Source organism: Hetaerina americana, unplaced genomic scaffold (genome assembly GCF_022747635.1).
Source record: "Hetaerina americana unplaced genomic scaffold, ioHetAmer1.1.p SCAF_55, whole genome shotgun sequence".
In the NCBI taxonomy this organism is placed as follows: domain Eukaryota; kingdom Metazoa; phylum Arthropoda; class Insecta; order Odonata; family Calopterygidae; genus Hetaerina; species Hetaerina americana.
The window spans coordinates 1,163,323-1,189,717 of NW_027287150.1; the positions used below are offsets into that span (position 1 = coordinate 1,163,323).

Consider the following 26,395-nt stretch of genomic DNA (forward strand, 5'->3'; position numbering starts at 1 on the left):
AGACCACAAAGATAAAATAAGGGAGATAGATTCCATTACAGATATATACAAATACTCATTCTTTCCCCGATCAATCAGAAATCATAATAGTAAGAAACCGAAGTCACTTCAGAAATATTAAAACCATTGAATTTACAAGTCGGAACAAAATTGAACATTGCAAAGGTGTTAGGTATACTTTCAGGTGCATGTGCATATTAGTTAGTAGTTTGAGTGTTTGCATGTGTATGGGGTTTAGGTTTTCTTGCATGAATGTATACCATGGTTTGTTTGCAGATTGTATAAATTTGTGGCTTTTGCATGCGGTTTTTTTCTTAACTGCGTGTTCTAACAACCCCCGCCACACGCCCTTGCGGCGACTTGTGGGGCATTAAATAGATGTAGATGTAGATTTAGATTGAGAGGGGAACAAATGGAATAAATATAATTTAAAAGAATGTAAACTATTCAGACGCAGATGGTACCTCTGCAAAAATATTTTGAATTGATAGGCATATATTTTATTACTTGTTTTTGGTGAATTGCTCAAAAAATATTGGCAGAATTTTATATGCAGTACCAAACAGGAGAGGAGTGAAATGATAACTGTTATGGTGAAAAATTTCTAGTAAATACGTTCAGTGGAAGAGGGTATAAAGTAAAACAGATTCAAATTACCAAACTGATTCATGAGAAAAGAGTATTGGTTTGATAATGAAGGGCAGATCGAGAAAGTCATTAGTGCAATTGATGAAAGAGATAGCTAAGGCAAAAAAAACCACATGTATGCGGAAGATAACATTATGCATGAGATTGAGAGAGACTAAATAAACATGAAATCATGGTCTGGAAAAGAAAAAACTATGCTGTGGAATAATAATGTTTTGACATAATTTTAAATTCGGTTTCTCTTGAGAGTGCGACATGAGAACGCGTGAAAAATGTTTTCATGCGCGTGTACCTTTGCATAAAAATTTATGAACCAATACGGTGGACATTTAAATGCAAGCAACCTGAATTTGGTTATAATAAAAATGTGATTATCAATTATGTCACATACAAGCCATGTACATAATTTTTTCATAGTCTAGATTGCACCACCTCGTCATCCGCCATTGAATGACAGGAAAAGTTTTGGGGAAAATGAATTGTGTTTATGGTCTTTAGATATAAATCATGAACTTAAAATCTTCGTGATAATCTTAATGTTATATTCGAAAATTATCCTTGAGCACGTTTAGCACGACTGGATGAACAAATGAAAAGATCTTGGACTTTCATTCAATGCCCTTGACATTATATTTACTTAACACAATATTTACATAAGTTAATTTTGTCGAATGAGACAATTGACCTTCAGAGATAATGTGCCTATTAAAGGTAAATATTATTATTAAAGGTCCCTACCAATCATTAGATTCCACAAGTTCACGACCTCCTCCGCGACTAAACTCTAGCTAGCACTATATGACCAATTTTCTTATTAACTCCTTAAATGTTTCTACTGCAATGGTGCGTTCAAAATCCAGTACACTCCCAATCGAATTACGGCAAGTAACGCAGACAAGGTAATGAAATAAGACGGTAGGATATTGAGGAATAAAAAAAAAAGTCGTAAAAAAGTCACAAAATAATTATTGTCGTCATTATCAGAATAAGTAGTGTTGAAATGAAAGAATAAGCATTCGAATGAGGAGGAAATTCGCTTTAACCGAAATTTAATATTAAAGCACTAATTAAGACGGCTCTTTCCCTCCCATCCGGTAGCTATGAGGGATAGGAGATGGCTCCTGACAGACCCTAGAACTGAGTGGTTCGGGAACGAGATTATCACTGAATGCGAGCGAAGCATTACTTTTTTGATTTAACTTCTCAACACTGACCACGCCGATAGCATCCAGCGCGAAGAGGACCATTCCGAAGAAGAGCGGCATGTCGTCCAGGGTGCCTACGGCATTTCTCGTCGAGATCGGAGGCAGGCCCCATGCATCGCTGCCCTCGTCCGGTGCCGCAATGTAGTACAGGATAATTCCGAATCCGATGAACGTAATGAGGTTGCCCGCCACCGAGAAAGGCGCCAACGCCTTAAGGTTCCGAATAAAGACGAGGATCAGGGTCAAAGGAACCACCACGGCCACCATGTAGACGCTGAGGCTCACTGAATTCTTCACGTGGGCGTCGACAACCTGCGGTGCGGGGAGAAATTTGTATTTTCAAACTTTATTCGTAATAATTATCATATTTTCAACGGCGGCCATGGCGTCTATTTTGTGTGAAAAGAAACGAAAACGCGATGCATTTTTTGGTGTAGGGTTTCGGAATATTTGGTTGAGAGATAGCTACGTATTTTGTGGAGGCATTGACACGAGTTTGGATGTCATTTAAAAATATTTTTTTATACTTAAATGAATATGGCTAATCAAACTTTTTTAGCATCTGTCCATTGCCTTTCCTTTTACTCATTACCTTTATTGACCATTTCAACAGATGATTCGTTATTCCTTTCATTATCGGTGATCAAGATGGATACTTCACGCGACTCTTGTGTGCTCTGCATTGAAGTGTATCCTAATATCCATAGTATTACGGAGCAGTGGCTATAGGTGCCATAAAAAATTGATAAAACTCAAAAGTGGCAAATTACTCAATATTAACTTTTGTTTTTACTAGATTACAATTCATCATAAATGATAAATCAATAAACTCCATGCAGGAAACAAGACAACCGTGAAATGCAATCAGCGAATTTAAAGCTCTTCCCACTTATATATCTACTTGGTTACAGTAGCAAAATATGAATCATCTGAAATAAGTATTGACAGTAATGTATTCGAGATTTTAGTAATTCATTTAATATTCTCGAGAGCTGAAGATTGACTTAGACCAAGATCATAAATTCAAACTAAAACAAGCAAACTGAAATATTACACTTCCACTACTCGACATGCCGCAAAAGGTTTCCTGGAATAAAATAAAACTACTTTTATCCATCAAATCCATTCACTTTTCGCTAAATACATGAATCTCGGTATTTCAGAATGCTTATATCATCAACTGAGGCTCAATTGGGGTGGATTGTTTACTTCGACTTCGCAAGGAAAACCGAAATTTCCTTCACCGAAAAAAACACAAACATTAAATTACCATTTATTTCCTTTCGTAAATCGATTTTTTTTCTAAACTTTTCTCCGGAAAAGAGAGTCTCGTGTTTAACCTTTGGAAAAAATGTCTAGTCAAATAAAATGTAACACGAAAATCGAGATTTCGAGGATTACTTTCATCGCCCGCCCAGTGGCTACCGCCATCCTTTTGGTTTAAGACCGGCTCTGGTCCTGGTAAGAGAAGCCGAGTCTCCGCAGAGGTGGATAATAAAAGAGGAAACTGTCCCTTAAACCCAAGTGAAGTGGTCCGGGAAGCCTAAACACACAACCCAACCCACACAAACCAAAAGTTCGGATGAAAGATAAAAGAGAGAGGCATCTCACGGAGCAGCAGCCCCAAGGAAGAAGGTTTAAGCCTAAGGATCCGAGGGCTTCGCCGTGCGCCTGCCGGGCTTCCCTTCCTCAGGCGAGTTTTATTCACTTCTGCGAGTATCATCAAAAATATGACGGGTTATTAAGACAGTATTAAGCACAGTCGAGATTATTTAGAGCCCGAGTTACTATCTGTCAGGTGTTGAATTATTAATCAGAGAGCTATCAGTAGAGAGGATAAAGAGAAAGGAAGTTATTCGAGTAAAGAGTGGATATTGATTATGTGCCAGAAACAGACTAGCCATCCAGAATATATGTACTCAAGTCCATTCAAGGTCATCACCCAACGATCAGATCTTGTGCAACTTAGCGCGGATGTAGGTTAAAGGAAAGGCAAACATTGGATGAGATATCAGCTGGCAAATATTTAAAAGAAAGCAAATATTTTCACAATTTAATAAGTTTACCGAAGTTTTGGCTCCACCCAGATTTCCCGTACAGATTAAGATGCAAAGTGTTGATTCAAACAGAAAAGCAAAGGAGCAATACTGAGACGTTCCTCCCATTTACAACTCTATTCAAATGCGTAATGTGATAATGACATGTCTGATTCGTTAATATAAGAGGTGGGTCCGAAAAGTATCCGACCTATTTTTGACCCGACCTAACCTGTATCAGTTTTTTTATTGTGAAGGTGTTGGGCACTACAAATTTGCCCCAAGAGCTCAGACAATCAACAAAATATATTACATAACAGTTTCAGGTTTAACTTTGTGGAATTCCTTCATTATGAGGGTAAAAAAAAACTTAATATTTACATCTTTTTGGTGGAAATGTTAAGTTTATTTTTACCCTCATAAAAAATATTACGTTGAAGTTCTGAAAAGATTGCGTGATGCCTTGAGAAGAAAACGACCGCGTCTCAGGTCAAGCGAGGTCACTGGCATCTTCACCACGATAACGCACCAGCGCGTTCATCGAACATTGTGCAGCAATTTTTGGTGACACGCGAGATTGTACAGCTTCGACAGCCTCCGTACAAGTCCCGACATAGCTCCCTGCGACTTTTGGGGATGTTCCCAAAATTAGAAATGGCGCTCAAATGAAAGCGGTTCGACAACAATAAATAATGCAACGCGCGAGCTGACAGCCTTTTCAAAATCTGCGTACGACTGCTTTAAGATGTGGAAGCACTGCTGGAAGCGTGTGGCTCAATCAATTGGGGACTACTTCGAAGGATACCACGGCCCGGATGACGAATATTAGCACCAATGTGGAGATAGTAACGCAGGTCGGATAGTTTTCGGATACACCACGTATATTTATCCTTTTCCTTCAAGATGTTAGACCAAAATTTGTATTTTTACTTCTGATCCATATACTTTAATTTTGGCCTGAGGCATCTTTTCGAACACAGGAATTTGATAAGGGGATACTTAAATATTTGAACTCTAACATACAGGGTTCGTCCGGAAAATAAGTGTACTGACTCCTGGGCTGGGCGCGTCGCTCCAGGCGCGCCCAGCACCGCTCTGACGGGCTGCGATTGGAGGGGGGTATGTTGGCAAGCGACGCTGAAAAAGGCAGTCGGCTCTGAGCTGTGGTGTAGTGAGGAGCTCTGTTAACGCGAACCTCCACGCTCGACCCACGTCACGGAACGCGATGCCGAAGTTTTTGGAGCAGCGTTATTCCATCAAATTTGCGGTAAAGCTTGGGAAATCGTCTACCGAAACTGTCGGTATGATTAACCAGGCTTACGGGGAGTCAGCCATGTCCAGAAACATGATCTTTCGGTGGCACAAGATGTTCGTGGAGGGCAGAGAAGAGGTCGACGACGAGTCTTCGAGAGGTTCCCGATGATGCCTTCGCGGGAGCGTTCCAGGAATGGGAACGCCGCTGGAACAAGTGTATCGACTCACAAGGGTCCTATTTTGAGGAATATTAGCTTAAGATATGTAAAAGTGTAATAAATTTTTTTTCCTGAGTTCAGTACACTTATTTTTCGGACGAACCCTGTATAATGGGTCAACTTAGTAAGCTCCAGCTTACAATACACCAACTGTTACATCCCCATTGGGTCTCTCTCTTTACAAAACGTGAAGAAATTACTGCTTAACAAATTTAAGAAATCATACTTTTGAATTCATCCAATCTGACTTAATGTAAATGTTTCCCCCATGTACGTTATTTCATAATACCACGCCACTCCGTCAATGAATCAGAAAGTTGTAACGATCATTGGCCCCGCACTTCCTTGCCTCTTTTTACTGCAAGGATTAGTAAAGGGTCCGGTGAAACCTTTTTTTTTTCAATTTCACCCTCGGACTAACCTCCTGAAGATTTTTGGCTATGAAGACGATGTAGACACACAGGGTTCCAGCCTGGTAAATGACCTGCAACCAATTCAACACGTGCCTGGAATACAGAGTAAATGAAAAATTGAGAAATTGACTATTAAAAAAATTGTGTGGTACATCAAGCGTAAAAATGCTAAATTACTCAATAAATATTATGATTAACACGAAAACTATAATTAATAAATAATAAATCCAATCAATTGATATTGTGATGGCAATAAATAGATGAAAGTCTAAATTAAAGAATAAACAGTTAGTTGCTCCCGGAATATCGACTAAAACGATACAGACATCGATTCATTGATATCGAAAAGATTTTTACCCACTATTATTATTAGGTAATCTACCGTTTACGGTGGCTTTTGGATGGACGTCGACTAAATATTGCTACATTTCTTAGCCTTGTCCAAAAGACGAGATGACGCCGTACTCTAATGAGCCCTTCTTCAAATCCAAATGCATTCCGTCCAACATACCTATCCTATTCCTTCAACGCTTGCCCAACGCTCTACCCTCTGTATATCATATTATTCTCCAGCATCCCATCACCAAAGAGGAACGCTCGGCGTCCCATCTTTCCTCTCTCCATGCTTAGGACTTCCTCGCTTCTTTTCCTTTCAAGTCCATTTTCCTTTTTCTATCCTTCTTCAAACTCACATCTCAAAAGTCTCACTCTGTACGCATATCTTGCTTCACATGTATACATAAATAACTCGCATATTTATTCAATATAATATTTCATTTATAGATTTATTTTAGCTATTCATCCAAATCTACCATCTCCCTTCTCCTTCAACTAACTCTAAAATAAACTTCAACTTCTCTCAACTTCCTAAATTTATGTATCAACAGCTTGGAAATGGATTTTATACGAGGGTAGGCTGAAAACTAATGCACACATGCTTGTAGACCACAAACAAAATGACTTTCAGAAGCAATCCTGTTGACATGTGGAAGTAACATTCCCCCTCAACACGCATGCGCAGGTTTGAGGTCGTTACATTCATCCAGTGTATTTGGAGAAGCGGAAGTATGGAGACGTGTTCTATGTGCTATGTCAACGCGATTTAAGCACCGTGCTGTTAGCGAATTTTTAACTGCTGAAAAAGTGACTCCTACTGAGATTCATCGTCGTTTAAAGGCTGTTTTATGGTGACGATGCTGTTGATAGGTCTACTGTCAATCGATGGGTACTAAAATTCCGTGGTTGCGAGCCTGGAAAAGCTATATTTGTTGATGAAACACGCATCTGACGTCTGATGACTGCCACAGACGATAAACATCGCAAATTTGTCGAAGATTTGTTTCAAAATGACCGGCGAATTACTCAAAAACGTATCACAAACCATATTGGAATAACCAAGGGACGTATCAGCTTCATTATTGAATAATGGGGATACCGTGAAATCTGTGCACGATGGGGACCACGCCATCTCACCACACAGCTCGAGCGTAATCGATTCCACACCCTCCTTACTCCTCTCAGATACATGAGTGAAAACATCGGTTGTACGCAGCTCGTAGAAGTTAGATAAATAGGTTTAAATAATACCCCGCCAGCCGCCGCAAGGGCGTGTGGTGGGGAGTGTTAGGTTTCCAACCGTAAAAAGGAACAAAACCACGTGCAAAAAGCAGCACACGTTCATGCAAGCCTACACCCACACTGGGGCATACATTCATGCAAAAATCCTTTCATCCTACATGCACGCAAATACATATACTATCATCTAACAAATAATTTGCACCTTAGGATGCAGTCAGAAATTTATCCAATAACGTGCAAGCTACAATTTGACAAGTAAGAAGGCAAAATTCCACTTTCACATGAACATGCAACATTCAGTGGTCTCCTCCCCCAAGGATACAGGTAGGGAATGTGACCCAACGCTGCATGTAGCGGGAGGGTACCCCCACGCAGAGAGAGAGACGAGAGATGGAGGTAGAGAGGTGCAGGGTAGAGACTTATGATATATGGGTTTAGTAAAGGATTGAAAAGATAAAATGGACACAGCAAAACAAACGAGCAAATGGCGGGCATGTTGGGGAAGGAGAAGACATCACTGGAAGAAATACAAAGAATATATAAAAGATGGATGCTGAGTGTTTTGCTTGGCGATAGAATGTTGAAAACCTTGTTAGGGGTAGGAGTTATGGAAGCGAGGTAGGGGTGGAAAAAGGATACGGATGTTGGACGGAATGAAGGAGGAAATACTATACATTACGCGGAATCGTGAAACGAAGTTGGGGTGGTGGGTTTTTTTAACTTCTTGGGCGAGTCTGAGAAGTGTGGCAATGTGCAGTCTGTCCAATCATATCCTTCCTTAAACTGTAGACCACGGAAAGTAAATAATTTATATCGTGAACGCTCTGTGAATATTCGCTTGTTAAATTTTCATTATGAATTTGTTACGAAACATTTCATCAATTGTTTTTCATTAATTAATTCGTAACTGAATGGAAATTGTTTTCGCGAAGACAAAAACATATAGTATTCCTTTCCTCCCTTCTCCCCCAAATTCATGCCAAAATCAACATAATATTCCAAATGCTCATTAATACACTCAATATTTATAGTTTGGCAATTTCCAAGGTATTATCCCCGAAAATCTATTATTTAAAAGAATACTTCTATCTAAAATATCCCAGGGGCTAGTTTATACTTAATGAGTTTGTCTCAGAAAATAATCAACTTCACGAAAATTTCCTTGATTAATACATTAAATATTTAAATATCTAAGAATAAAATCTTATTTATTGATAGTTTATTTTTGTTTTTCGTGAGTTTTATTATTTTCATCTCAATCCTAAGCGTTGAGTGCTGTTAGTTCCCTTAAGGTAATGTGTTAACCTCAAATTTAATCACACAAATGCCGTATCATTCGTATCGTCAAATTTGCTACAACTGCTGTGTGTTGCAAAAAAGCGAAAATGCCCAAAACAGCAGAATGACTTGAGAGTAATCGGTCAGACTATGTGATCCAAACGGATAAAAAAAAATTTGATGTCATCTTTATCGATTATTATAAAAATTAAATAATCGAGGTAATAAAAAATAGGCACATGAGTTCAGACACCACTGATAAATTGATGAGAAGGAAAGGTATGATACATGGGAATAATTGATTAAGTCGGTCCTCTGCGGGAATGGAAGCTCACCGCACACCCAATTCCTCACCCAGCATATTTGGAGGCGGCCTTGGCGGGCGGAGGACCCGCTGCGAACGCGAGTTGAGCCGTCGTCGGATAGTTGAGACTCGGTTTGCGGTGGCGGCGACACAGCTCGTACACGGATGACACCTGGCGAAGGGAGGAGGAAATATTTATGAGATCTGTGGGGAAGCGGAAAAGATGCACCACCTTCCCACGACGCCATGTCTTCCACTACATACGGCTCCAAGTTGTCCTTAAAAGTAACTGTTTCAAGTAATTGCCACCACGTGGCATACAAAAAACACAACAAAATAATGTAATCAAACAAATTCCAATGAGAAAAATCCCGGTCAAGGTAAATGATTTGTAGACTCTGAAATGTTTGCATTGAAATGCAGATTAATGGATGACCCCTTTAAAAGTTACTGTTGCGGCATCTTGCCCAATTTCTTGGAAAAGAATTTATTTTTAAATTTGACTGAATATAAGACCGTCCTTATTAAGAGTTGTCTGCTAGGGGATGTGAGATAGGGGAGGATGCTTGTTCAACTGAAATAAGGGAGACAGGGAGGGTGTGAAATTGAATAATGTCTTTTGCGGTGTAGGGTGCTTTTGCTGTGTGCTACAGCTTAGAAGTACCACAAAAAACCACCGGCAGATCACCATTGCATACCGTATATACAAGGTTTGTTCAAAACAGTATGAGACTGTTCGAATAAATGCTTGATTTTATTAATTACCCTTTAACCAAACCTATCGCCTCCAAAATACATCCCTTGGCTGCTAATACACGACGGTCCAATCTTTTTTTTCCAGCTTTCGAATGCCGCCTGGAACGCTTCTTTAAAGATAGGCTTTAAAGTCTGCGGTACAATTTTGTTGGATTTCTTCAATGGTTTCAAATCGGCGTCCTTTCAAGGTGGATTTCAACTTAGAAAATTGGAAAAAGTCCACTGGAGCAAGATTCTGAGAGTAGAGTGGCTAGGGATTCACTTGTGCGCTGTTATTGGCCAAAAAATCGGTGGCAACCAGTGGTGTGTGCGGCGGTGCGTCGTCGCCATGAAAGCACCAAGACTTGTTTCCACATCTGTGGTCTTTTCCGCCCAAAACTACTGTCAAAATCCCTGACCGTTACTCAACAGTTTGCAGGCGCTAATTCATTCACACTATTGGTTCTGAGCGTCGTTCGTTTGACGTCGATGGCCGTCCACTTCTCGGTTCTTAATCGGTCGACGTTTGCCCACACTGGAAGTGGTTGTACAGGGTTGCACCCAAAAGTGGTAGGACTGATTTTTTTACAAGAATTTTATTGACGATATACTTACATCGACTTAATTATCTTCAAAGTATGCTCCTTGAGCTGCTACACACTTAGTATAACGTTGCTCCCATTCCCCGTACGCCCGCTGGAAATTTTCTTTGGGGATGCCGTTGATGACCCTCGTCGAAGCCTCTTGAACGGCCTTTATCGAGTCAAAACGTCGTCCCTTGAGCTGTCTTTTCATTAGGGGGAAGAAGAAGAAGTCCGGTGGTGCCAGATCGGGAGAATAGGGCGGGTACGGCAACGTGGCAACGTCGTATTTGGCCTCACACACGCGTTGCCTGTTGGTCGACACTCAGAATTTTCGGCACCATCTAGGCGCACACCTTGCGCATGGTCAAATCCTGTGAAATAATGCGTTGGACGTTGGATGCAGACAGACCCAACTGATCTGCAATTTCTTCACTGGTTAAGCGTTGGTCTGTGTTCAGCAGTGTCCTCACTCTGTCCACATTCGTGTCGGTTCTTGCCGTCGACGGCCGTCCGGAGCGATGGTCGTCTTCAACGAGCTCCCTACCCTCTTCAAACAACTTGTGCCACTCAAATACTGTGGAACGGCTTAAGACAGTGTCCCCATAAGCCTGCTTGATCATATCGAGGGTCTCAGTTACCGTCTTCCCGAGTTTAGCACAAAACTTCACGGAATAACGTTGGTCTAAATTCAGATTCATTTTGTTTTTCGACGCGGACAAAAAAATTGCTTCACTAAAAACGGTGTCCTCACTCAACGACAGCCCGCAGGTGACTGAGGTTGGTGTCGGTCTGTTGCTAAGAGCCCCCTCCACCTTACCCTGCCAGGCAGACCCCCCTCCACCGCTCCGTTCGCGCCAGAGAAAATCAGTCCTACCACTTTTGGGTACGACCCTGTATCAACGAAAACACTGTGCCCGACTCAAAGATTCATTGCCAAACGTATCTTGAATCATTACATACGTTTCAGGTGCACGTTTCCCGAGGTTTAAACAAAATGCAATGCTTCTCCAACACCGTCATTCTCACAGACATAAGAATTATTACAGCAAGGGTGTGAAAGCTCAGACAAGAATCGCTGTTGTGCGGAGAGGCGGTATTTTACTTACTGACGCCGATTCACAGGCGTTACTTCACTGTTTTGTGATCCGTCAAGCAGTTCGCGCTTAGAAAGACCACTCTCCTCTTTTTCGTACAGACCTTGTACATACCGCATACAGGGTGCGGCAACATAACACCCTTTTTTTCAAAATCAAAACGTTTTCAAAAAAGGAATTTATGTTGCCGCATTTTTTATAGTAATATACCGATAAGAGGTCAATTTTGGACCATCGCTAATGACTACTGTCTAGCTGTTAGGGACTTACTATATATACTCTAGTATTTACGCACAGTTGTCGTCCTTCAACCTTTACTCTTGTACGCCCAACAGGTAGGGAAATTAAAGGAAAATTAACTGCGTCAGCGAGAAAAAAGATCGGGAAGAGGAGGATTGATGACAGGGCCTTCCTTCTCCAAAGAGTAAAGGATTAATTGGTATTTTGGCATGTATATATTTAATCTCCGAGTCCTTTATGCAAAATTCGATTGAAATTCACTCAAAGAGAAGGTAACTTGGTAAGCTCCAGCATTGATAAATTTCAAATTCCTCCACAAAAATTGCATCACTCTAATAATGAAGATTGCGTGTATGAGTTCTGCGGCAGGTATTAGTGATGTGGTCCTTTAAATTACGTATTTCAGTGTTCTAAATAACGAAATGACATGTTTTGGATACGACCTACGTCCTACTATATACCTTCCGTCGGTAATCCCCACTACCGAGAACTCCTTTGTTGTTATGACAAATGAAGTATACCATGCAGAAAATTAGAAAGTCCCGAAAATGAGGTAAAATTATCGATATTATGTGAAAAGCGAAAGTGTGTCGAGCGGAGAACGTTTTGAAGGTCAAATCAACTGTGGCCTTCCGAGGATGTATGGCAATTGGAGCATGAATGATTTCTTCCCTTTCTCGTTCCACTTCTTGCTTTTCGCGTCAATTTTCTCGTATCAATGACCCTATAGTCAATGCTCATCGATGCTCCTGAAAAGATTCCTCAAGCATATCCTTATCAATTTTGTATTCAATATCATCAGCTCAATGAAATACGCAGCGTCTTCGTGGAAAACTACCTCAGATAAGAATCCGTGAGAACGAATCCAATTCCGACAGGATTTTTTTCTCTTATTGGTAACATATAAAATTTTAAATTCAATACTGAAGTAAATTTCTTGATTAGAATTAATCCTAAGGAAGGGATACATTCTTCGCAAAGACATTTTTACATAGCAGCAACTGCACAAATTTGTAAAATGCATTAGTGCATTCGATTGCATTTAAAAAAATACCCAATGACATGAGAAGTGTGACACTGATATCAATCGAGGCCGAATAAATATGCAATATTGTTGTACACCATGTTTACGTTTCAATGTCACTCTCTAAGATAATTGAATGAGGAAAAATATTTGCACAAATTAAATTTCTCACGATCCAAAAATAAAAGAACATCGATTTGGAAGGGAATTATTTCATTTTTGCAAAATTGATTCGCATGCCCAAGGACGTATTGGCAATTAAAATTTCAATAAAAACTCATAATCAAATATTTTGATTACAGCTGACAGAATAATATCACGACAAGCTGGACATTTGAGAAACGGTAGACTTAATTGACAAGCTGGACATTTGAGAAAGGGTAGACTTAATTTCAACACACACACACACACACACACACTATATATATATATATATATATATATATATATATATATATATATATATATATATATATATATATATATATATATATATATATGTATATATATATATCTATGGGGTTTCGAGGGATGGCACAACTTTTGCCATCTTCATTGGTAAATAGCCATTCAGTTTACATAGTGGGGCTCGGGGGGACAAAATAAAAGGACAGAGGAGCGTGGACTATTTCACTGATAAGCCATTCTTTTCACACTCTTCAAAGTACCAGTTCAATCTCTTCATCATACGAAGTTAAGATCGTAACAAGGGCTGATTTCTCTGCTGCCACCTTAGTTCACTACTCGAAGCTTATGGGAAAGGTCAATACCAGCATTCAAGCTTTTAACATACAGTTTCCAAATTCCCAGGCTAATTCTACTTTTCTCTAGCAATCATAGTAAACTTTAAGAAAGAACATTCTTTGGCTTATTCTACTCCGCAATTCCCTTATACTTTTTCACTAATCCTAATCTTTCTGTCTTCACAGAAAATACTCCACCACATTATCTAAAATTACCTTCCATATTTTAATAAAAAAACTCCAATATTTTATTGGACTACATATTAGTTTCTTCTTTTCAGGTAGTTCTTCTTAATACCTTTTCACTAAAATTTCGTATTCTGGCAAGCATGGGAATATACCTTTATTTTAATTCAACCTTTACTGTCCATTTGATCCATGTTCTGTTAGAAAGGCTTCTTCGATACTCTAATTGCATCATAGTAAAGTACCATTTGCTAGATTTTGAAATAAAAACTTAAATAAATTAAGCTCTGAATTATCCTGTCCATGGAATTATTCACCAGCTAGATCATTGACTATCTATTAGCGATATTAGATTCTTATTTTCTAATGCAACAGAAATATCATAATCAATCAAGTCGTACTCTTCTTTATGTTTATATATATTCTATCTTTATGTATATTTCCTTAAAATGTTAGCACTCGTATTCTAACATTTATAAAATTTTTATGAAACTTGTAATACTTAAAAATGTTGTGTGATTTTAATCGACCCTTTTTTTTAATTTAAGCAAGGCATTCAGAAATTAATGGCCTTGAGAGGATAATGGTCAGTCACATTGGCGTACTGTGTTAAGGTTCTATTCCATGAAATTGCATTCAAATTATATCAAAAGATTCTCCAGCTGTTTTCTAATTCCTTGATAGAAAATTTTGCGGAAAACATGAGGAGTGTAATCAACTGTCAATCCGTATGGAAGGTAAATTTGTCACTCGTCTTTTGCCAATTCTTGCTGAATTCTGACATTTCTCAAAAAGTTCTCGTCAAATTATTTGTTCTTTCTTAAAAAAATTTTTTAATCTTTCTTTAATTTCATAGGTACCGTATTTAACCAAATTTCCTCGACAATCAATGTTCTCAAAATAATTACAACAATATTTTTTCTCTTTATTCCTTGGAATATATATCTTGTGGCATTGCAAAAACGAAAGTTGTAAAATGCAAGAGTTAAAAAGACGAAGTTCCACAATTGGATTAAAGACGGCTATTATACCATGTTAACCCTAGCAGAAGTATAAATATTCGGCGAGTATTTTTAATTTTTCTATGAAAACTTTCTAAACTACATCACATTTGCCTTCATTTTTAGCAATATATTTTGGAAAAAGAAATAGCTGATAAAGCCTTATAAAAAAGTGTTTTTTTTAAGGTTCGCTCCGTTACTCAACTCCCCATCAAATCCGATTTAAATTTGTATTTAACTTCTTAAACGTTGCAGTCATTATGAACTCCTTTGCTTTTCCACTTTAAAGGGAAGAGCAATGTATTCTTGTTCTGAGAATTTGGAAAATTTATGTGTTAACTGGCCGGGAAATATTGGTCGAGTTTGAATTAGCCTCCCTCAGAAATGTCCTAATGAGATTGATGCCGAGGTCTTCGAACAAAAAAGTATCGCGAAAGGGAACAAAGAATCTGCATACTCTCCTCCCCGATCCCTTTTCCACCCCTGATCGGCCTGGAATGCGTCCAAAAACGCCGGGTAGCTGTTCGTTGGTGAGAAATGAGCTCTCATTTCCCCGCACTGGTATTGCCGCATCTTCGCACCCAGAGATAAAAATTCCGCGCGCGGATATGTCTAGGAGAGTTAAGCATATTTCTGTAGCACCGGTTCGATACATGCACAGATTTCTAGTGTTCCGCCGATTTGCTTACCGATTCTGTCGAAGTGAAACGATAACGACCCCCTCCCTCTTGCGGACTTCAACACACAGGTCGCTGCGATGGTTCATCCCATCCGTCTAGAGCTTAGACACACTTATGAAAGAAGAATTCAAGCATTTTTAATTAATCTGCGTAAAGGGAAAAAATATGCAGCGCGGAAACATGGTCACTGAACTAGGGTGATAGATGTAGACTGGAGGCTTTTGAAATGTGGGTGTGGAGAAGAATGGAGAAAGTGAAATGGACCGAGAAGAAAACAAATGAGGAAGTATTTGGTATGGTGGGCGAAGAGAGGGGTTTGTTGGGAGCAATCCTATGGAGGCAGGAGAAGTGGATGAAGGGGGTTCTGACCGGCAGTGGGATGTTGAAGACTGTAATTGAGGGGAGAATGTTAGACGAGCGAGGAGAGGGAAGGAAAAGGATAAGGATGTTGGATGGGATGAAGGGAGGAAGAAAGTACTCGGAGATGAAGAGGGACCTGATGTACAGTAGGATGTTGGATTTTTGTACTTTGTTAGGAGTAATAAAATATTTATTTAATAGCTGTGTCCATCCAAAAACCTAGCTTAACCGGTAGATTACTTAATAATAACAATATATACATGAAGATGATGTAGAAGCAGTCGCGATATAAATATAACATTTGGACGACACAATAGAACAGAAAACTAAAAAATATTACACGAAAAAGGATAGTCACATTTCAGAAAGTTTAAGCTTTCGGCCTTCTCACAGGCCTTCTTTAGGTCAGACTTGAATGTGTCGGAGGTGATGAATAGGGGTTTGGCGGGGGGTGCTTAAACTTTCTGATATGTAAGTGTCCTCGAACATGTTGTGTATTTCATTTTGCTGCTCTATTGCGCAGTCCAAAATATAACATATATATATATATATATATATATATATATATATATATATATATATATATATATATATATATATATATTCGACCAGTGTTTTTCCCTCAGCATCCTAAAATCCCTACCTGATTCAGCTACCAACATAGAGGTGAGAACTCGTGAATCCGCCTACATTCTATCCTTCCGTTCCTTTAAAATTCCCACCCTTAACCGCCATATTTAATTTCCCTCCCAGCATTCCCTCCACACCTCCCCTCCACGCCCATAACTCTTTCCCCTCTCCTGATCCATAGCATATTTTCAGTCTCTCTTGAAGAAGGCCCCTGAGAGGGCCGAAAGCTCGAACAATTTACCGTGTAAGTGTTCTTTTATATGTGTCTATTCTTTTCTATTTGTGTTATGTTGTGTCAGCCCATTATTGTGCCGCTCGTATGAGTTTTTCCGGACAATCGTTATATATATATATATATATATATATATATATATATAATAATGGTAATCTACCGGTTAAGGTAGGTTTTTGGATCGACATAATTACTATTTTAATAATTTGAATAATTTGTGACCCCTAGCAAAACACAACATCTCACTTTACATCAGGTCCCTCTTCAGCTCTGAGTACTTTCTTCTTCCCTTCATCCCGTCCAACATCCCTATCCTGTTCCTTCCCTTTCCTCGTTTCCTTACATTCTCCCCTCTATACATATACATATATATAACTATATATAAATAAATATATATATATATGTATCATGTATACGTATATTATAGTGACCAACCACTGTCGTTGGTGATGTTCCAGGCATACGCATAATCTCTTTATTGCCTTGATTCAAGAATCTGATAACTGCTATTTATATTAACTCATAAAAAACGTGTGCAGTCGAAAATATTTCCCAATTTAGAGTGTAATTAATAAATGGTATCAATGTAGTTTACATTATGAATAATAAAATAAGGACAAGGTCCTTATTTCATTATGATGAACTTCCACGACCTCAAGCCTGAATCTGTTGAACTTAGTTTACATTACCCTAAGTTTAATATTTAATTCGATGTTAATTCTTTATACGGACATAAAAATCAACTTAAATTACATATTAGCAAAACAAATAATTATCCATACAATAATTTAACCAAGTCTAAATGTTCTTAAATGTAAAAAACTACAGTTATATCACCAGGATTAATGATCTTATGTTGTCTCATTTACTGCACAATAGTTACTATCTACGCTCAGAGCAATGCGTTCAAATAATATTTTTACGTTTACATCTTTCTTCGGTTTCACTACCTTCCCAATCGTCAATATTTGTTTTCGTGATATTCGGTTATGTTTTGTGGTGCGACGTTTTTATTCCTTTCCTCAGCATATAAATCGTTATTTGAAATTAAGGTTATAAAAGTGTCAAGGAATAATCTTCTCCAGAGTCGCGTGTATGAATATTTCCACTGTCTCATGTCTGTTATTTTTAGCTCTAGGGTTTTTGTAAGTGCCGCCTTCGTCGTTTTCCAGGGCAGAATATTATAAACGAAAGAAAAAAGAAATGTGACATTTGGGTCGATAACCCGTGGGGTGTCCGCGCATTCCTCTGCCGAAACTCCATTCTCCCCCATTCCCAGCATTTCCACCAACGCGCGATAGAAAACACATTTTTCCACTCGACTAACGTGTTCGCGCATTATGCGTTTCCACGTCACCCCAATGGTCCACCTGGAGAACGGTTTCCAAATATGAACTCGGCGACAACACACGAAAAAAATGATTAATTTCCTCAGAGGACTCTCCCTCCGCAAAAAAAATTAATGAACTCCGGCACACGTCCCAATAGTTATGGGAAAACTTAAAAGCACGTCCCCATGATAAAAACACCATCATCGCACTCCTTTCCTTCGTTTTTTTCCCTCTGGAACATATTATACAGGCGTGACGACAACCGAATGTGTGCCCAAGTGGGGTGCACGGCGTGTGCTCTTTGGGATGCTCAAAGTGAATTGAGATAGGAATACTCACCAGAATATGCATGCAGTGTGTATATATGAAAGCGATCACCAGGACACCAACGACACCCACGACATAGCCAGAGTGCATGAAGGCGTTATGCATGGCGAGGATCCCGGAACCCAAGCTTCCCTTCAGCAAGTGGAAGAGCGTCTCGAAGTTCCTGGAACAATGGTCAGGGGGGGGGGTGAAAAAATTACATCTAAGTGAATCCGATACATTATAGACACATTAGACACGCGATTGACTAACTTGAGACGTTGACGAGCGTGCGCGGCCCACCGAAAGCGGCCCAAAACATCTCTTTTCAGAGGAAGACGTCTGCATTCAAAAATATTTCCGTTTATTAGTCAATCACATTCTTTCATTTTTAATACAATGATTGATTTAATTTCTATATACAGTCATATTCTTCATTGTTTTTCAACTCCATACAAACTGTAAAAACTATTCCAGCTTCCTGAAAACATTATACGAGGATAAAGGGTACGTAAAGGCTTTCCACCGAGAGGGTCAGGGTTCAAATCCTAGAAAAAACAAATATTTTTCAGTGGTATCCCGATCCTTACTTGAGGTGCTTTGTGGAGAGCACTTTGAGTGAGTACGCCGTCCGTCGGATGGGACGTTAAATTGTTCGACCCCTTGGCGCCTTTCGACAAGACGCCGGGTTTCTCTCCACCCTTCATCCTTTCCTGTCCATCCCTAATGGCGCAAATGTCCTTAGTTGTCGGTCGCCTCCCATAAAAACTGCTACTACGAGGGCAATTCGACAAATAAGTCGCACACATCATCAATACAAACGCAGGAGCTGTTTCAAACGTTTTATTGGGAACGCTTGGGAAGTCCGCCGTTTCACAGTTCCGACTTAGGCCCCAGTGATTTCCATCGGGCCCCTATACATTCATTTAAACTTTTGAAAATGATGATTCCGTAGGTCTTAGAAGTTACTCGTTGGCATAGACAGCAAACAAAAAACTTTTTTGCTTCCGGTTCGTCTTGCAAAAATATGGAAAAAGTGTCTCTGGATGTGCAACAGGGTGAATATATAGGAGAATGAAATAATCTTCAGGAATTCACGTCCATTATTATTTTCCCTAACAAGTAAGTTATTTATTGACATACTCTCGTATTTCCCTAGGCTAACAGTCATCACCTACCAACATATAGTTATCTGTCGTTGGTTAGGTCTCATTTGGAATATGCTGGTCGTAATATATGGGATCCTCTCGAAGTTGGATTAATTACCGAGTTGGATCGCGTGCAGCGTAAATGAGCTGTATTTGTAAAACGTTCTCATTATGAACTTATTAGCGTATCAATATTATTAGAGGAGCTAGGCTGGGAATCACTCAATGGAGCGAAGTTTTAATTACAGATTAAATCTCTCGCGTACATTGAAAAGGACGTCTCTTTAGCAGAGATGTTAAACATGTATTATTACCCCTTTCGTACTACGGTAAGAGAGATCATGATATTACAATTAGAGAGATTAAGTGGAGAACAGATGGGTTTAAGAAGTCATTTTTTCCACGAACGATAAAGGATTAAAATAACATTGTCCGACCGCAGTAGAGTCATGTTTGGGTAAAAATTAGATTGGTACGTACTCACCCTCTGCCACACACCCTTGCAGTGTACATGAATAAATAAAAAAATTTAAAAATATCATGATATTAAACATTCTATCTCCTATGTAAAACCTCTGCATCTGTCTTTCTTGCGTCACTAGGATTTCTCCCAACACCTCCCTCTCCTTCCCCACAATGCCTAGTATTATACTTCGTCTGATTTCTATCCCTCCTATTTACTTTTTCTATCGTTATCCAAACACACATATCATAAGTCTCCAATTCACGCCGATCACATAAATGACATCACTAATTCTGTAAGTCGTATTCTTAACTAAATGGGTGAATTCAGCTACGTAAATATCAAACAATTTAACATCGGCTGATCGACAACAATCAGTGATGTCTATTTAACTCAGCCTTACGAATTACTCATTCATATGTGACACTGTGTTCCTGTGACACAATGATTTTTGTAGGGAAAAATGATTATACAACACTAGGACTGTATTCGTAAATACTCACGAAGTCGGTTTTTCAACCTGTCGATGATCGTAAGGCTCGTATTCCACGAGGAAATCCTTATCCTTGTGCATTCCGATCACGTATATATCCCGCTTGTTGTCCACAGCGGTGTCGCCGTTGAACTCGGCTGACTTGGCCGTCTCCGTCTCGTTGTCTTTAATCGGATGGTCCATGACTTCTCGAGTCGATCCAGATCCGTCTCTGATAGATGAGAAGAACAGCAATTAATGGCACTTGCGAGAGAGACGAGATTGCAAACATTCGACGAGGAGGGGGGCACGAAGTAAGTGAAACTCCCAGAAAAATTTTCAGCAAGACCAGGAAGACTTCCACGTTCCAATCGGACGCAACCGTGACTGAGGACTCAACCTCGTTCTAGTGTCTAGTTGATAGAACCGCATGAAGAAGGCGCAACCCCGAGCAAGGACAATTTTACTTCGGACAGATAGAATACGGCGAGGGCGAAGTACTTTTGGAGGCGAAGAGATACTCGAAGAGAGAAAGAATGAGTAAACAATCCGAAGGATAGTTTAATGGTTGAGGGTTGTCAAATAATTAGAATGAGATGTACAGCGGTCAACAGTACGTATTCAATTTGAGGGACCAGCCGCTCACCTCAAGCGGTCTGTAGCTTAATAATAAATCCAGCAAACAGAAAATTGCACAACCGGAAATAAATACTAACATTTGGAGACTTCCTCTCCAAAGCTTAAACTCCCGAGCCCTCCTATCAGCGGAAAAACACCCTGCCCATTAAACTTCTGCGCGGTCACACCAACGAAAATCGATTTGACGAAATAGGGGCGCAAAAGCTTGGGCCAGATGGGTTGGCTAAGACCTTACCTATGGAACTGAATGAGTGGCTTTCAATTTCTCTCTAGGCTAGGACTCCAAAAGGGATCACCATGGGGCTTCCCAAACATGCCATACCGGACTTATACGAAGAGAGTATAAAAAGTATAGGGAAATGTTTCGGAGAAATACATGTATTTCAGATATTGCTCGTCCGCCACACTCTTCTCGGTCATCTTTGAAGAGTTCGTGCGACTTAAAAACTGCAGTTTGTGACATGCTATCATTGTTGAACGCTTGGCGAATCACGTCCACGTCTCCGCGCCCGATTTCCCCGGTCCAAAAAAAAATTTGACGGCGTACGCTTTTCCAATCGTTCGCTGCAATTTTCTCTTGCATCTAGTCACTCGACAGTGGTCCTCTTAAAAACACGATCTAACCTGAACGAACGCTCGCAGGCGATTGGTGCGTATTGAAGGTCAGATCCCCCACCACCGAGCCTGCGCGACAAATACTCACGCCAGCCAGTAATTGTTCCCGATACGTTTTGTACAAAACATGTACAATTCATACATGCAACCATGAAAAATAAATCCGGAGACCTCCAGTAACGACTCAAAAGTATTTACAAGAAGATTTCTCTATCCAAATAGTCCGGCCTATTGAGGGTCTGGTGGCCTTTTCTCCTTGCCCCAAATAATGTCTCTAAGAAAGCAAAAGAATACCGGTAACCCAACAACGGAGTTCACAGCGGATTCATGAAGCGAGCCCTTATACTTCCAAATTCTAATGTGAGGTATCACGTTTAAAACATAAACATTGATAATCTTTTCCTTGCTCGCATGACATTAATTAGAGTTTTTGAGATGTATCCCCATGCATTAATTCTGAGGAGTGGACCATTATCTCCAGAAATCGATTATCTCTCAAATAATTCCTCTTTGAAAGGAAAGGGAGGAGGGGTTTTCCATAGCTCTAAGGGAGGGAGGAAAAAGAGAGACATTAGGAAGACCCCATCTAGAACGTCCAATAGGTAATCTGGATATTACTTCTTAATCCAAGAGTGTTAAGAGCATAATTTAGATGTAGATAGAGGTAAAAATCATTCGCCTAGACTGATATTCGAACCCAGATCCCTCTAGACCCAGATCCCAGTCAAGGCGAATGATTTTTACACTCTGAAATTGTTGCATTGAAATGCACATTAGCGGATGACTCCATTAAAAATTTACTGTTGCGGCATCTCCCTCAGTTTCTTTGGAAATAGATAGAGGTCTTTATTTGGGCAAAATTGCGACCAAATGGTCCCTTCTTCCATTTCAACCATCATCATATGCATAGTAGCCATAAAATTTATAATTAAGTGCAAACGCAATACCTATACACGTGCATTCACTCAAATACATATAGGCAGACAGACATTAATTACGCGCAGAAATGCACACCTAAAAAATATGTATACATCCATATATAAATACATATACATTCATATACATATATATCCATAAAAATAATATGTACCTACACATTCACAAAGTAAATTACGGTGAAGAAATAAATGGATGTAATAGGAAAACTCTAAGAAAAGAATGAGGTTTGTGGGAAAAAGCTATGGAGATCGCGATGTTGCTCACCGAGAAAAAACCCACGAAAACACCAACACTATACTTTACATAAGCGATAAAAAAATCGTGTTGAGGCAAAAATTTAAGGAAGTCCTTTAAGTGGTGCATCACTCAGAGGAAAGGAAAATAAATGAGAAAACAGTGAATTGAAGAAAATATGCACGAAAAGATAGATATGACAATCCACCATTAAATAAAACTTTGCATGGGTAGCTGAAAATAATAAAGTGAGAAATAGGGTCCAAATGATTCATAAGTATTAGTAAACCTGTCTAGAATAATCTGCGGTTCATGTTTCCATTGGTGCATGAATGATTTGAGCACAATTAGTTATTTTGGAACGCGTTTTAGTCCAACTCTCACGTATTTATAAGTCACTCACTCCTTCATTAGAAATATTAATTAAAGGGGTGTAATTTAGTTTATTCATGAAATGAAAATGAATACACGGGCGAGAATTTTGCTGTTAGCATATCAGAGTTAAATTTCCAAGTTAAATCTCCAAGGACAAAATTGATTCTTCTAGTACGATATAAGATGGCGGAAAAATTCATCTGAGCTGACGATTTGATTGGAAGATCCAGAACAAATTGCACGTGCAACTTCCTGTCCGGGCGTAGAATATTTATGAATTTAAAACTTCACTTCAATGATTTAACTGCTCCTACCTAATATCGTATATCCAGATTCGAACTAATCATTTTTGTGGGGAATACCTGCGGGCTCTGTCCTGAGTTTTCCAAGTCCATAATCTTTATAAAATAAAATCTTTTGGTTTCTCTTGAATACCGAGAAGAGAACTCTAGTATTTCGTTATGTGTCCAAATGTGATAGTTTTATGATAATTTCCAAATCATGACATGATATGCTTGAACTGGACGACTTAATAATCCGTAGAGGCCTACGTTACGTTTGACCTTGTCAATCGAATTGTCCCTGACCTTGTTAATTGACTCAACTCACGATTGACCTTGTCACCCGGATGTCATTTTGAAAAAAGCAGCTTACCAAATTATTTCTCATTGACAAAATATGATTATTCCTGTAACTTGACCACCTAATCGTTAACAGCAACAGTTCCTACCTACGACTACTTAGCCTACGACTGCCTAGGTCTACTACTAGTGAAACTTTCGTCGGCATAGACTTCTTAAAGCAAAATCTGGGCATCTTTCACGTGTCAAACGACCTCTGAACTGAAATAATATTATTAATATGAGTGTATTTTTTTTAAAATAGAGGAAATAGTATTTTACAAAGATCAAATATCTTCCCCCTCCCTGAAAAGAGAACTTTTCTTTCAAATCGGTTCATGGAAACATCTGTCATTGCTTCCCTTAATTTTCGATATAAAAAACTAGATTTCAATCCTTTTTTGATGAAACGAGAGCAAAATGTAAAATTAGAATAATTAAGGTACCTTATGGGATCATTTTATTGATTAGTGATGAATTTTCTCCAAGGCATTTCATTTCATCAGCGACAATTATTTGCTCCTTTAAAACGTTCAACGACGACATTAAATGCTGGCAATCACATATTAGCTCAAAAATAACATTAGTGTTTTATAGGTGGTAATAATAGAAATTTTTGGGTTCGGAAACGTCAAGCGTTTCTGTTAGACTTAATCGAAGGTAACAGCATCCGAAATTAATAAAATATTGGAGTGATTCAATAAAAATTAAAGCTTTTAACCGTCTCTATATCGAAATAATAATGCGTCTGATAATTGTAATTAAGGAGTGCGGATCAGTGGGTGACACTATTTTTTTCCATGCATATTAAAATCAGATTTAGAAATAGAACCAAATTTAAATGGATGCATTTCCATTTATTTACAATTTATATGACACTGATCAGTTGGTATTACTTCACCAAGTTGGTTTAGAGAATACGTATTCTTAATTATAAGCGATGAAAAAAATAAATATTGATTATAAAAACATCAAGGCTTATTCATTCCAAATGTTCTCCAAGGCAGCAGTTATAAAGCAAATTGGGATATTTTAATCGGTATTCATATTTTAAGGGCAATAATGGCTGATAATTGGAGACCTTATGCGCCGTCCACTTATTAAACTTGGTGCGGACTTCCAATGACGATATATATTGATGTGATGATGAGCGCGATAGCCTTTAACGGTCAAATGATTTAATTTAGAAAACCTTTTCAATCAATTTGAAACTTAAGACCACTTTATAACAGAACAACTAAACAACTGTTTGGGATGGTTGTATTTCGTAAAATTGGAACATTTTTACGTACCCTGGAGAAGGATTCATTCGATTCCTAAGTTGGATGGAAGTAAATCCCGAAAAAAATATGACAATATTCCTATTGGACAGTGTACACTCAGGTAAACATTTTCTCCCGTAGTGCATTCATCTAAACCCTCCATCGCCCTTCTGTGTACCATACATACTCACTCCCCTTCCTTAACCTCCCATTCCATTTCTCGTGAAAAATGTAATCAGAAGTTACGTACGAGTTATTAAAACGTCTCGGATTGAATTTAACGAAAAAAATCGTAATTTTCCCCAGCTCATTATTTTCCAAGTCCCATTCAAATTTTGAGAGATCACAGTGATTCCCAAGATAATGAATGGATACTGTGTTCACCTTAAGGCATTTCCTACTTACCACGGAAGATTTGGCGGGGGGAGGGGGAATTAAATCCATGCAAGCAGGGAATCGGGGAACGTGGGCCATTACCTCATACCCCTGAAAACGACCGGAGAATATCGTGGTCGGGGAAGAGTATGTTGTGAACAGAATAGTTATTTCCTAATCCTTTTTGGTATAGTATACCCATTAGCACTTTAATCAGAGAGAAAATCCGACGCTAAACATAACTAGTCCCCAATATTCTAGAAAATGTCATACCTTTACGGCGAACGTATGTCGGCGGAGCAAGAGTGTCTGCGGGTACGTTCTTCCAACTTCGCCAAATTCTCAAGGCAACCTCGAAGAGGAAACCCGTCGTCAAATAAACTTACCACGAGCGTAAAACAAGGAAGATGAACCAGTTCCTTGGCCAAATGACACAGGATTGCACTTTTCCTGAGTGGTGAAGTAATGCATGCTCACTAGAGCAGAAGAAAAATAAACTAAAACTGTGTAGTTTTTCCTGGGAAGAACCAGAAAATACCACTTGTGCCGGATGTATTCCTACCTTGACGTCTTGTTATTGTCATTTCATGATTGCCACGGTGACGCGTGAGATAGAGAGGGAGATTACATTGAATATAGATACGTAACTCGAGGATTTCTTCGACAGCCAAACTAAGTAGGCACGAAACTTCATATGGTATTCAATAATTTATAAATGACATTAATGTATTCTCATGGACGTGATAAAATTATTTGATTTTGGGGAAAAATTTGCGCCTTTAGTACCATTAATCTTGACCCATCAAGCAATACCAAATGACCAGGGTCGACTTTCACGAGGGCACGTCCTTACCACAACATTGATTACGGTGGAGCGAGAGATAAGTCTGAAGTCATAAATAAAAGGTGACAGTTTTATTTAATTAAATTCATTCGGTTTTTCGGTGCTTGTTAATTTTTAAAAAAATTAACTGAACCGTATAAAATTAATACAATATCATGGAAGGCGTCTCCGAGTGGGGGGGGGTCGCCTACCACCCTCCCCCTTGGATCCGCAACTGCTAATGACACTTATCTGACGCTACGAAGGGTTATCACGTTTGTGGATCCGTTACAGGACGTGCTGAAAAATGCCATAAAATTTTTAAAGCCATTTCTTTACTCGGTTAATGT

The 26,395-nt window shown here is 39.1% G+C and overlaps 1 protein-coding gene across 1 annotated transcript in view; it reads right to left on the minus strand.

Annotated features, from left to right (window-relative positions):
• The window catches only part of LOC139694792 (proton-coupled amino acid transporter-like protein acs), a 30,701-nt gene extending 10,334 nt beyond the window's left edge, over nt 1–20,367 (minus strand). Inside the window, exons 1-5 of the mRNA XM_071593314.1 lie at nt 20,195–20,367; nt 18,114–18,264; nt 8,985–9,106; nt 5,783–5,867; nt 1,863–2,165 (exon numbers count right to left, since the gene is read on the minus strand). Coding sequence (XP_071449415.1) covers nt 1,863–2,165; nt 5,783–5,867; nt 8,985–9,106; nt 18,114–18,264; nt 20,195–20,367 — 834 coding nt within the window. The remainder of the gene's footprint in view (nt 1–1,862; nt 2,166–5,782; nt 5,868–8,984; nt 9,107–18,113; nt 18,265–20,194) is intronic.
• Nucleotides 20,368–26,395: the final 6,028 nt, after the last annotated feature.